This window comes from Vanellus vanellus, assembly GCF_965231255.1.
Source record: "Vanellus vanellus genome assembly, chromosome: 14".
Taxonomy (NCBI): domain Eukaryota; kingdom Metazoa; phylum Chordata; class Aves; order Charadriiformes; family Charadriidae; genus Vanellus; species Vanellus vanellus.
In genome coordinates this window covers 10,911,400-10,925,539 of record NC_138919.1, presented here as the reverse complement: position 1 = coordinate 10,925,539, position 14,140 = coordinate 10,911,400, and the positions used below count along the sequence as shown (strand labels likewise).

The following is a 14,140-nucleotide window of genomic DNA, read 5'->3' as shown; positions in this document are numbered from 1 at the left end:
CTGATCAGTATTAATAGCAGTTCTTTAGCATACAGAGCTTTCACATTTGGACACTGGTGTCATTACAAAACTGAATATGATCTTGTGTGTGTATTCCATATGTTTTGCTTGCTGTTTGCTAGCATCTGAAGAAAAGAATTATGACCCTTTGTAAATATTTTTTCTTCTTGTTTATTTTTATTTGTAAACAGTATTTTACACAGACAAGGCCCTCACTCTGTAGATTGGCTTTGTTCCACTGAAGACAATGCTCTAAGTTTGTCTCGGAATACTTTTGCAAAAATGCATTTTGAATTGGGATTTATGATTATTACTGGCATTTAACTGAAATTCAAAATATATGTTTTAGATGAAATAAAGCAATCTGAAGAAGAAGAGAAGGAAAGCGTCTCTAGTCAGCACATCATCTTGTGGCTGCAGGGGCTTTTCCTTTTTGCTTTGGTTTGGACAGTTGGTGGGATCATCGATGCAGACAGCAGAAAGAAATTTGATTTGTTTTACCGCAACTTGCTAATGGGAATGAATGATGAAAACCCACGCCCTAAAAGTGTGAAGCTTAGCAGAAGCAATATCTTCCCAGAAAAAGGTGCTTCTTCATACCTGTGTTTGCCTGGCCTTTTATAAAGCAATAAGAACTCGTCACTTTAAGGGAGAATAGAGTGCCTGGCCGATGTTAAGTTTGCAGCAGAGCCACCATCCGCCAAGCCTTGGGCTGCACAGTTGGGTGCTCTTTCCTGGCTCTTTTAACCAGGAGTAGCATATGCCTCATGTAGTACTCAAACAATGTAGCTGAATCTGACCTAAAATAATTTAGTGATGATAATGGGAGGCGGGGGGGTATCTCATGTACTAGAAAGCCTTCATTATCTCACTGTGCTGGACATCTCACACTAAAATGATTCAAGTTTATTTTTCATCAGTGGGTTTTCCTGTGTTGTGTTTTTCAATTAACAGGCAGTGTTTATGACTTCTATTTTTACAAGCATGGTGGTGGGCAGTGGAACACGTGGACAGAGTACATCACAAAAGAAGAGCAAGTTATCTCCCCAGAGGCTAAGGTTCTCATTGATATCTTTCATTACAGAAAATAATAATTTGACTAAATGATTTAGTGGTATAAGTCAAGTACCTTAGCTAGCTCTGATTCTACTACATTAGGCTGTTTAATGTTTGATCTGCAACATTTCATTAATCTCTGTAGGCTCATTTTCATGCTTATGTTTTAATTCTGGTACCATCGATATTGAAAGTTTAGCACTGCCGGTGAACATGGAGCCTAGAGGTTGGCTGGTGGTTAAAATTTTTGGTTCTGCTTTAATCTCTGTAATAGCATCTGATGTTGGGGAAATCATGGCCAAATACTGAATTTCTGTTCCTTCGTTTTTGTTTTCTGTGGTTGATACCATGATATTACAGTATGAGTTAATCACAGAGGGCAAGCAAAGGACGATATGGGGAGCAGTACTGAGTCGTGGATCCCCTCTATTTCCAAATAGGGGCACTCACATTTTGATGGCAGCTGTGAACTCAAGGGAGGTGTAGCACAGCAGAGATCTGCAAAAAGTACCTATTCTGCAGATGAACTTTCAAGATAACTTAAGCAATGTTTGTTCAGCTTTTCATTCCATTGGGGTTGCAACTATTAAGTACATGAGAGATGTAAGATTACATTTCATTCTGCTGTCTAAAATCTTTTCTTGATATCTGGTGCACAGCTGCTAGTGATAAGTGGAAGATGAGGAAGAGAAAAAAATTTCCGTAGCACTGTTCCTTTCCCTTTGTACAGTAGGGGAACAGAATTAAGCCATACTTAACTCCACAGTTTTCCTTCTGGGCTTTATATAGTGTCTATGAACCATAATATAGATATTGCTAGTTGTGCTATGTACTGTATAAACACTGAACAAGAAGTGGGGCCATGCTATCTACCAGAATCTTGTTATAGCCTAGGTTTTCAGAGAAAAAAAAAATGTAAAAAAATGCATTTGTGCTACAGGCTTCCTGTAGTTGCTTGCAAATACTCATGTTGAAAATCAAACTTCTAATACCTTAATCATGTGCTATATTACTTTCCTGTCTAACAGGTATCTGAGCTGATCATTCCGACAATGGAAACAGCCAGACAAATGTTTTTTCTTAAAACGTATGTGGAGCATAATGTCCCTTTGCTTTTTGTGGGTCCCACCGGCACTGGAAAATCAGCTATAACAAATAATTTTCTACTACAACTTCCAAAGCAAAAATACATCCCAAGCTTCATCAACTTCTCTGCAAGAACCTCTGCTAACCAAACCCAGGATATTATTATGTCCAAGCTGGACAGAAGAAGAAAGGGATTATTTGGACCTCCTTCAGGGAAAAAAGCTATAATATTTGTGGGTAAGACAATTTTTTCAGTGTTTTTGTCATGTTAATTCTGGCTTTAGGCAAAGGAAGTGATTCACTGCGGCTAGTAATTTTTGATTGCCTCAGTGCTCTTTGGCTTTTTTCAGGCATCCAAAGAAGGATTAGTACTGCCCCCTGCTGAATGGTTTCTACCTGTTTAAGTGGTGGTTGTCTTTAGAATACTTCATAGTGTTGCAGTGTGAGACAAAATAAAATAAAACAAAATCACCAACCACGCTAAATTAAACCATCATCCCTAAGTATGCCTGCAAAATATAATGTCATTTGATTCTGGTTAGTTTAATCGGAAGCAAGAATAACAAGACACAATCTTCTATCTTTAGTTCAGTTATTTTTTCTTCTTAGCTTTGAAAGAAAACTATAATTCCTAAATACTGAGGCTTTTTTATTCGATGTCTATGTTCTCCATAGATGACCTAAATATGCCTGCAAAGGAAGTGTATGGAGCCCAACCACCTATTGAGCTTCTCAGACAATGGATTGATCATGGTCATTGGTATGACAAGAAAGATACATCCAAGATGAATATCATAGATGTGCTGCTTGTTTCAGCTATGGGTCCACCTGGGGGAGGCAGGAATGATATTACAGGTAGGAAATACATTACTATGGCAAGTAGTTATCTAATTGACTGAAGTTAAGAGGCAGGTTCAGTTTTGATGGTGGCAAATTCTACATTTCTCTATTATTTGCAGACCTACAGATACTTTCACTGGTTGGGTCATTCCAAAGAGAAGTCTGTATGTTCAAGGTCAAATCTGTACCTGTTCCCAGGGGAGTTTATTCAACGTTAGAAACAATGTTTTTAATGTTGATTAAACTATGAATGATGAAAATAATTTTAAAATTAGAGAATTGGATGCTTTTTCCATTTTCTATTCTTTGGAAAAGGGAGGGAATACATTTTCTTGCCAAGTCTTTCTGGCAGTTCTCTTCTGAAATTGTATCTCCTGTTGCTAAGATAGGCTGCCTGCATTTACTTACAAGCATGTTGCCTGCAAGTCCATGATTCCTGTTATATCACCATAAGGGAGGTGATACACCTACACCGTTATAAGGCACTTTATGCTACTTTGCCTCATTTAAACACTCTAATACAGGTATAACTCAATGTGCTCTGAGGAGGCTTTATTAAAATAACTATTCCGATACAGCTAAATTTGTAAAATTTGCTAATGTATAGACTGATTTTTTTTTTAGATGAAAGCTGGTAACAAGACACTTGATTTTGTAAAATTTTACTGTGACATATCACAATCAACAAGGCTAACATGAGCTGAAATTTAAATTTGGGTGATAGTGGCCTTGTTGTAATGGAGATTCATATTTTTCATATTAAAAACAGTTTTTCTAAGTGAAATACTGATATAAAATATAAGCCAGGTTATATTTCTTTTGCATCACTTCTGGGGCAGAAATTCGCCAGAAACAAAATCATGGAGCTGGAGCCATATTCAAATATTGTTGTTTGAGTGACAGTCAATCCTAGAATATGCTAGCTGAAAAGTGGAAAAATGTTTGGGCATTCCTAAGCCTTTCTGCGTCTTTTTGTGTGAATTACAGGACGCTTCACACGGCACTTGAATATTGTATCTATCTGTTCTTTTGATGATGACATATTAACCAAGATTTTTACTGCAATTGTTGATTGGCACTTCAGCAAAGGCTTTGAACCTGTGTTTCTAAGGTAATGTGATACATTTCCTGTAACACCTTTGTCATCTTTTCTCCTGCAATTTATCTGCAGAAGTTAAAATTGTGTCTCTTTTCCTTCTTAAGGCTGGGTAAGATGATGGTCCAAGCGACAATGGTGATTTATAAAATGGCGGTTGATAATTTTCTCCCAACTCCTTCAAAATCCCACTATATCTTTAATCTACGGGATTTTTCCAGGGTTATTAAAGGAGTTCTGCTCTGTCCACACACTCATTTGCAAGTAAGTTGTAGTTTAATTATGTTGCTGTAAGAAAGAGCAATGGAAAAAGTAAATTATTTTTATAACATCAGTAAGTAAACATCTCAAAATATATGAACTGTGGTTTCAATAGATTTACAAGGTTTAAAATCGGGATAGTCCCTGAATACCTTGTTATATATTTTCTGTCTGTCTCTGAAGGAGGCAGCTGTCATTTTTGTTAATATTCTTTACATGTATTACAGTTGGGCCCACATGTCCAAGGCCCATCTGAAGGCCTGTACATCAAGTCAGACAATCCCTTTTCTTGAACTTGAAAACTAAGTATACAAAAGAAACAAACGTGGGAAAAGACTCAGTCTCTCTTACAAATTGTAAGCTCATCAGTGAACAAGACTGAATAATTTATCCCTGAGTTTGCCTGTTGTCACAAACTACAAATGAATACTGATAGATGTGTATGATTTTCATCCTTCTACTTTTTTCATCCATTTTCAGTAAAATGTCAGGTTGAAGGAGTACTAAATTTTTATTTCTGTTGGGGTGTATGTTTTTGGTGCAGAAACAGAACAAACCAGCTACAAGCTATTCAGGGGAAATTTTACCCAGCAACACTTTTCAGCAGGGCTTGGGTTAAAGCCCTTGAGCCATATCTTTGAAAGATTTATTCTTTATGTTGTTGGAAGGGTAGCGAGATTTGATAACAGTAGAGAAAAATGCTTTCACATAAGAGTCCCAGTTTGTATTGGCAGGAAGGACAAGATGGTAACCAGGTGAGGAAACCATTTAAGTTAGCAGATGCTGAGCCATGTGCTAATGGCTTGGAATGGAAAGATTCCCACTGAGTTTAGTGCAAGATACAGCAGGGTCCAGATGGACACTTCTATGTTTTTGTTTCTAAAGAATTTCTGCCTGAGCTATGTTTACCTGTTTTCTTTTATTTACATTTTTCAGGATGGAGATAAACTGATCAGACTTTGGATTCATGAGGTTTACCGAGTTTTCTATGATCGCTTAGTTGATGAGGAGGACAGGAAGGTATTCTTTCAGATGGTACAAGAGACAACATCAAATGGCTTCAAGCAGAGCTTTAATAAGGTATTTTTGGGTAATATGCTGGGACCAAGAATTTTCAGAAATACACTGAGATTACATTAGTATTGGACACATTTTGAATTACTTCGATCAGTGCATTTAAAAAGTATGGATGGTCTTCTACTCAGTATTGAGTATTATACATATTCTTAGCCAAGTTAATACAAATTACTTCATATCAGAATGATTCATAACTTCAAAACGATTCTGTGCTAGTATAGAGGACTATCTGGAATAAATGCCTTACACAATATTTATCTGTGCTTTTGCTTAAGTTAATATTTGGATAAGCCAATAGGAGTAGCTGGTACTTTTCTGAGAAGCCTTTTGGAAACTTGTCCTGTATTTGACAGCAAAATCTCTCAGTGAAGTATGCATGTGTAGAAACGTGTATGTCAACCTACAGCATATTCCTTATTGAGGTGGTTTTTTGTGGTTTCTTCTTCCAGACTCAGGTAATAACTAGAATAGCTGGAAAACAGTGTTTCCCACAGTATTAATACTATGTAGATAAGAATGATTATGACTTTAAGGCAAATAATTTCCTAATAGTTTGAATTAGCTGTTGATTCTTGTCTTTTCCCTAGGTACTGAGTCATCTCTCACCTACTGGACAAATCTCTGATGATGATATTCGCAGCCTGTTCTTTGGAGACTATTTGAAGCCGGACAGTAATGTAAAAGTATATGATGAAATCACAGACTTAAAGCAACTGACAGCTGTGATGGAATACTACCTTGAGGAATACAACAACATCAGCAAAGCACCGATGTCTTTAGTCATGTTCAAGTTTGCTATTGAGCACATCTCAAGAATATGCAGGGTATTGAAACAGGATAATGGACATCTGTTGCTGGTGGGGGTTGGCGGGAGTGGTCGACAAAGTGCTACCAAGCTAGCCACCTACATGAATACCTTTGAACTCTTTCAAATTGAAATTACGAAATCCTATGGCATCAGTGAATGGAAAGAAGATGTTAAAGGAGTCATGCTGAAAGCAGGTGTTGGTAACAAGAATGTGTCCTTTTTGTTCTGTGATAACCAAATAAAGGATGAAGCATTTGTAGAAGATATCAACATGCTTTTAAATACCGGTGATGTGCCTAATATCTTTGCAACAGATGAGAAAGCTGACATTGTTGAGAAAATGCAAGGTGCAGCAAGGATGGAGAACAGAAAAATTGACGCCACTCCCCTTGCTATGTACAATTTCTTTATTGAAAGGGTGAAGAAAAATTTGCATATTGTCTTAGGTCTGTATCATTTCTTAGAATGTTTTTTCTTAGGCTTAGTTTTTTCTGCTTCCTAACTGCAAACAATCTTAGGTAACAATCGTAACATTATTTTTTTTTCCAGCCATGAGTCCTATTGGAGATGCATTTCGGAATCGGTTACGGATGTTCCCTTCACTGATAAACTGCTGCACCATTGATTGGTTCCAAACCTGGCCGACAGATGCTTTGGAAATGGTTGCTAACAAGTTTTTAGAGGATGTTGAACTCAAAGATGACATTAGAAAAGAGTATGAGTTTATCTGTCAAGAAACATATGAAACACATGTTCGTTCCCCGCCCCCGTCTCACGCCCCCAACATACTTGATCAGGAAACTGTCCTTGTAAATGGACAAAGCTAAGCCAACTCTGGGATTTCAGTGCAAGTCAAAGATACCTAGATATATGTATCTGATGTTCTGAAAATCAAGCCATTCTTCAAAAGGAGTCTAAAATATTTCTTATAATGGGGATAAAACAATTCTGCCTTCACTAACACTAATATAATTTCATAAGCTTAGAGTAATTTCCTCATAATTAACATAAAGACAGATTGTATTTTCATAGTAATGTGGAAAAATTTTCTCTAGGGTTGTGTCAATGTGCAAATATTTCCAAGAAAGTGTGAGAGAGCTCTCTGTCAGCTATTACACTACGCTGCGAAGACACAACTATGTAACACCAACTTCATACCTAGAATTGATTCTTACCTTTAAGACTCTGCTGAATAGCAAAAGGCAAGAAGTTGACATGATGAGAACTCGTTATCTTACGGGACTTCAAAAACTTGATTTCGCATCCTCACAAGTAAGTTTCAGATGAAAACACTGAATATGTGCCGTATGCATACTTTAGTATGGGGTCTCTATGAGTTGATTAAAACTTACAAAAGTACAACTTTATGAATTCCCTCTTTGCTATATTCATGATGCTATTGATAATTTTCTATAGAAAACCAGCAGGAAAAGTTAGATTACTGCTTAGTCATTTTAAGAAATTGCGGTATTTAAGTTTGGATTATAGCACGTAATAGAAAGCTAAATGAAATTGATGCTACTTATTAAATGTTACATAATAACATACATAACATACATAAACCTTACATATTTCATTATTTTTTCAAAACCTTGTATGGAGAATCCATGCCTCAGCATCCTAGTACCTATTACCCTGTTGTAAGACAATAACAGACATTAATGCCTGAGTAGATTCCCAGTAGGAAATTGATCGGGTTCCCGGTAAATAGTCCTTTTTTTTAACCCATGTGATCCAGGGATTGATCTTTCCAAGGTGCAAAGTAAAGAGGCTTCCAGATACTCGCTGGATGAAGAACATCCAATTTGCAGCTGTTGCTATCACTAATTCTGTGTTTCCTTCCAAGTTTCTTTTGGATTTTGCTTTCCAGCTTTGCAATAAAGGATTACTTAGGGTTCCATAAACTGAAACTGACTGTGAGGAAACAATTACAATTAATCAATTTATTTCTCATTATTGAGATCATAAAAAAGCAAGTGGATTGCATGGATGATAAAAAAAAATCCTTTTAAACATCTATTAGTTAAATAAAACAGCTCGTGGTAACAATAGGCTGGAGAACTATTTTAATAATTATTTAGATTAAATGTTCCTTTTTAGATTGTATTAATATAATGTCTTCTGATCTTTCTTCCTAAAACATCAAGACGTGAAATGCATGCAATGTTTACAGAAATTTTTTCTTGATTTTCCATTATGTTCATCAGGTTGCAGAGATGCAGAAAGAACTGACTGCCCTTCAGCCTGAACTGATTCGAACTTCTGCAGAAACAGAAAAAATGATGATCCAGATTGAAAAGGAAACAACTGAAGTAGATGCAAAGAAGAAACTAGTGTCAGCAGATGAAAAAGAGGCTAATGAAGCAGCAGCTGTTGCTAAAGCTATTAAGGTAGTGTACAAGCGCTCAAGCCTGGAACAGGATGGGTTTCAAGTCTTTCCAAGTAAATGGGAGTTGTGATGATGTGTTAATGGTATGATGCAAGCTCTTAAATTAAAAAAAATACAAGAGATGATAAATCAGATGTTCCTAATACAGAAAAGGTAAATTTTGGCTGTTTGGAGTATGACTGTATCTCACAGTACTGCAAAGCTTCCCTTTCTAGTTGACATCCCAAAAGCTGTATAGCTCTTATTTCTGTACTAATATAGTCTCCTTCTCAACAGATTGAGTAATGAGGTTATACTGTTTCCAGGCCCAAAGACAGTTCATTGAGAGTTAGCTGAGGTAATCTGGCATAGCACTGCATGGAGCCCTATTAAGCGTAACCTAAAAGATATTGCCATAACCAGACATCTGTAGCACAGTTTCCCGTGGGAAGCTGCAGGATTCCTCAATATTTTTTTTTGGTAACTAGTTGGAAATGTCAGCAATAGATAAGATAGATAATTAGATAGATAGATAGATCCAAGTACATGATTAAGAATTTAAGCTACACAGTATATATTTTTACCTGATCAGCACTGTAAGATTTAACTAAGAACAACTGTACCTAACCTGTATTTTAATTCTCCTTGTCAGACCAGAGAGACTTTGATCTTGAAAGCTTGTCTGGCTTTCTCAGCTATCAGTTCAGCTTATGGAAGTTAACTAATTTCTCTACAAACCTTCCCTCTTTGAAACGCTTAGACAAATTGTGGAAGTAGTTTTCTCTACAAGAAAGACAATGTTGTGAAGAATCTTTTTATTAGGTCCTTCTAAGCAGAGAAGATTCTCTGAGGCTGTGGTGGAATGGGGTGATGAGGTTGCAGGCCTGGCATTTTATGGAAGTTTACTGGCTTCTACTCAATGTCTTAACAGGACGAATGTGAAGGAGACCTTGCTGAGGCCATGCCAGCTTTGGAGGCAGCACTTGCAGCTCTTGATACCCTGAATCCTTCAGACATCTCTCTTGTGAAATCCATGCAGAATCCACCTGGTCCTGTTAAGCTAGTCATGGAGAGTATCTGTGTCATGAAGGGAACTAAACCAGAGAGAAAGCCCGATCCAAGTGGCAGTGGTAATGATGCGGTATTTGTTATCCCTGCCCAAAGAATGCTTGGGGTACTGCTGTGTTGTACTAGTGGAGTGCTTCTGGCGTGAATGGAGCCATGTGCACTAAAAGTGCATTTTGCTAGCAATGACTTATAACTACACTGAATAGCTAAGAGTTGCTTTTGCCATTGTAACATATTGCGCTTGCTTGACACTGTTGTACAAGCTTTGTAAATACGATCCCAGTCACCAGCACAACTCTTCAACTTGCTTTGACCCAATCTTGAGATTTGCATTGCCTTGAGGAATTCAGGGAGCTGGAAATGTGCTGTGCACCATTTACCTGTATTTTCCCCTCTAATCCCTGCTACCAAACTTTATCAGTTACACTGGGAGACGGAATTCTAGCTGTACCCCTGCCATAGGTGATTACTCTTACAAGCTCTTTCTGTGTGAGTTATGTTGTTGTGGGATTGCACAGGATTTGTGAGGTAGGAAAGGAAAGAGACCTTTTTCTTTCACTTTTCTTCTACCTTATGCCCCCACAGTTCAACTCTTCATAATTGAAAATAAGAATTCTATTAATGTCTTTCATCCAAAACTGTTACCTAGATTAGGAAGGAATGCTTTCACATAGTTTCTGATTTATCTAATAAATTATGCTACGGAAGACTATATAGTAATTTGTTCCTCTTATTTTGCTTGGCTGATTTAAAATTAATATCTAATTAATAAATACAATATAGGTTAGTGATGCTGAAGTTCCTGTCTGAATTTCTTTAAGTATTTAGTTTCCCAAACTAGTTAACAGTGGTTGCACAGTAAAATTCTGTTGCAAAATCATTGGTGTTAGTTCTTCATATTATGTTTCAAGTATTTTCTCAGTTTGAACATGCATGTTCTAAGCCTTATTTTTGTATTATTTGCAATGTAGGTAAAATGGTAGAAGACTACTGGGGGCCATCTAGAAAAATTCTCGGAGATCTGAAATTCCTTGAGAGCTTAAAGATGTACGACAAGGATAATATTCCTCCCACTATAATGAAGAGAATTAGAGAGAGGTTTATTGATCATCCAGATTTTCAGCCAGCTGTCATAAAAAATGTCTCATCTGCCTGTGAAGGACTATGCAAGTGGGTGCGAGCCATGGAGGTATATGACCGTGTTGCAAAATTGGTTGCCCCAAAGCGTGAACGACTGAGAGCTGCAGAAGGAGTACTGGACATTCAAATGCAGAAGCTAAAAACAAAACAAGCAGAACTTAAGGAGGTAGTTGATCGTCTCCAAGCTTTGAATGATGAGTTTGACAACATGAATGACCGGAAGAGAGAATTAGAAAGTAATATTGAACTCTGTTCACAAAAGCTTGTGAGAGCTGAACAGCTAATCAGTGGTCTTGGTGGAGAGAAAGAAAGGTGGACAGAAGCTGCTCGATTATTAGGAATCCAGTACATAGACCTTATAGGAGATGTGTTGTTATCATCAGGAACTGTGGCTTATTTGGGAGCCTTTACTGTAGATTACCGCCTAAAATGTCAAAAGCAATGGCAGGTCCTCTGCAATGAAAAGAACATACCATGCTCCAGTGATTTTAGCTTAAGTAATACATTAGGGGATCCAGTCAAAATCCATGCATGGCAGATTGCTGGACTGCCAATCGATTCTTTTTCCATCGACAATGGCATAATTGTTTCTAACTCAAGAAGATGGCCTTTAATGATAGATCCTCAAAGGCAAGCTAACAAGTGGGTAAAAAATATGGAGAAAACTAACAGGCTGTCAGTTATCAAATTATCTGACACAAATTATGTGAGGACATTAGAAAATGCTATTCAGCTTGGAACACCAGTCTTGCTAGAAAATATTGGTGAAGAAGTAGATGCTTTCATAGAACCCATTTTGTTAAAGTTAACATTCAAGCAACAAGGAGTAGAATACATGAAATTAGGGGAAAATGTAATTGAATATTCAAGAGATTTCAGGTTTTACATAACAACACGCTTAAGAAATCCTCATTATCTTCCTGAAGTGGCTGTGAAAGTTTGTCTACTCAACTTCATGATTACACCTTTGGGTCTTCAGGATCAGCTTCTTGGAATTGTAGCTGCAGAGGAAAAGCCTGAGCTAGAAGAAAAGAAAAATAAACTGATCATAGAAAGCGCAGCCAACAAGAAACAACTAAAGGAAATAGAAGATAAAATCTTAGAGATCCTTTCCAAATCAGAAGGAAACATCTTAGAAGATGAAACAGCAATTAATATTTTGTCTTCATCCAAAGAGTTATCTGAAGAAATCTCTGAAAAGCAAAAAATTGCCTCTGTAACTGAGATGCAAATAGATTCTACTCGAATGGGGTATAAGCCAGTTGCTATTCATTCAGCTGTTGTCTTCTTCTGCATCTCTGATCTGGAAAACATTGAACCTATGTACCAGTATTCATTGATTTGGTTCATTAACTTGTATGTCCAATCTATTGCTAAAAGCAAAAAGAGTGAAGATCTAGAAGAGAGAATTAAAAATATAACTGAACATTTCACAATAAGCATCTATAATAATGTCTGTCGTTCACTGTTTGAAAAGGATAAGCTGTTATTCTCCTTCCTTCTGACAGTAGGCATTATGAAGGGAAAAGACCAAATAGATGATGAGGTTTGGCGTTTTCTACTGACAGGAGGTGTTGCTCTTGATAATCCTCACCCCAATCCAGCTCCAGATTGGTTATCCGACAAATCATGGGCTGAGCTCGTACGTGCATCTAGTCTGACGAACCTCCACGGACTAATGGAACATGTAAAAGAGAACTTTTCAAAGTGGAAGTTAATATATGACTCTGTAAGACCCCATGAAGAAGCCTTCCCAGATGTGTGGAGTACACTGATGGGGTTAGATCGCATGGTTATTCTCAGATGTTTGAGACCTGACAAAATTATTCCGGCAGTGCAGGAATTCATTGTGGAAAATATGGGAATAACATTTATTGAACCACCTACTTTTGATCTTGGAAGAAGTTACAGTGATTCAAATTGTTGTGCCCCTTTGATTTTTGTATTATCACCAGGTGCTGATCCTATGGCAGGTGGGATTGGTATTAAAAGATCTTTTTATAGCTGGTTAAATGTCACTAAGTGTGACTAAACTCATAATAGTATAGGCTCCTTCATATAATAGCTAGAGGGTGGAATGAATGTAGTGGTGATGAAATGTCTAGGTCTTTGAGCAGCAATTTAGGGATCTAACAGCTTGTAACATCCAGACCAGTTTATAATTTATGCTTCCGTTACAATTCTTTCAGTGGGTGTTTGGGACTTGCCCCAGTCTTTGTTACAACCCCTCCTACAGAAAATTTCCTCCCTCTCAGTTACTAATTAAATGGTTGTATATGACCACACTTAAAAACACATCTGTTAAATGTCCTTTAAAAAATAACCACCCAGATTATTTTTAAACCTGTTTTTCTGCCAAAAGAATTCTAATATGGAGCATACCGTAAGGATGCATTTCCAGGAGGTACTGGTTTGGATGGCAAAGCTGGAGGGTTATTTTTAACCAGATCTAAAGATCCAATTTACAGCTCAAACCCTGTAAACAATTGTACCCATGCAACAGAAAGAGGAGAGAGCTGTAGTGCAGGCTGGAACTGAGCACTCAGGGCTAAAGGAAAGGACAGGCATTTAACCTGGCTAGTATTGTTGGGTTTGTTTTTTTTTTCTTTTAGCATTAACTTTATACACCTAAATTTTAGCGTATGCCTCAGAAACACAGTGACTGATACAGCATTTGATACTACTTCTGATTTGTTGAGGTGGTGGTGTTTTTTTCAATTCAGTGAAATATTTGTTGACTTTTGCCCCTTTAATTACTTTTTACATTATAAAAAAGATGAATATAACATTGATCTACTTTCTAATAGACTTTGTCTTTTTTTACATGTGTGAAACTTGCCATCATAGGTTTGCTAAAATTTGCTGATGATGTTGGCATGGGAGGCACAAGCATTCAAACGATTTCACTTGGACAGGGCCAGGGCCCAATAGCAGCAAAAATGATATATCAGGCCATTACTGATGGAACCTGGGTAGTGTTACAAAACTGCCATCTTGCAACTAGCTGGATGCCGGCTTTGGAAAAAATCTGCGAGGAAGTTATAATCCCTGAGAATACCAATGATAAATTCAGGTAGGTGTTTTAATATTTTGTTCTTTTTAATGGGAGTATTTCTTGTTTCCTGAAGACACTAGGAAAAAGAAATGAAACTTCTTTTGTGTGAACAACTAAGTATAACATTCATATCGTTTATGTGCGGTGATAAAATAAAGATACCTAATTAGGATGTCATCTTTTCTACCTGTCCAATATAATCTACTTTATGCCTGCACTTTAGAACAAATTTAGATGTTATGATTATAGTTAAGCAGGTAATAAAACTTAGTCTTCTGCAGATCA

General features: G+C 37.1%; 1 protein-coding gene across 1 annotated transcript in view; it reads left to right on the top strand.

Moving 5' to 3' along the window:
• The window catches only part of DNAH3 (dynein axonemal heavy chain 3), a gene marked incomplete at both ends in the record, with an annotated part of 62,027 nt that overhangs the window by 40,351 nt on the left and 7,536 nt on the right, over positions 1–14,140 (top strand). Inside the window, 14 exons of the mRNA XM_082490812.1 lie at positions 350–586; positions 955–1,058; positions 2,085–2,379; positions 2,818–2,997; positions 3,970–4,093; positions 4,186–4,342; positions 5,276–5,419; positions 6,004–6,670; positions 6,774–6,939; positions 7,280–7,496; positions 8,432–8,614; positions 9,524–9,722; positions 10,632–12,773; positions 13,648–13,873. Coding sequence (XP_082346938.1) covers positions 350–586; positions 955–1,058; positions 2,085–2,379; positions 2,818–2,997; positions 3,970–4,093; positions 4,186–4,342; positions 5,276–5,419; positions 6,004–6,670; positions 6,774–6,939; positions 7,280–7,496; positions 8,432–8,614; positions 9,524–9,722; positions 10,632–12,773; positions 13,648–13,873 — 5,041 coding nt within the window. The remainder of the gene's footprint in view (positions 1–349; positions 587–954; positions 1,059–2,084; positions 2,380–2,817; positions 2,998–3,969; positions 4,094–4,185; positions 4,343–5,275; positions 5,420–6,003; positions 6,671–6,773; positions 6,940–7,279; positions 7,497–8,431; positions 8,615–9,523; positions 9,723–10,631; positions 12,774–13,647; positions 13,874–14,140) is intronic.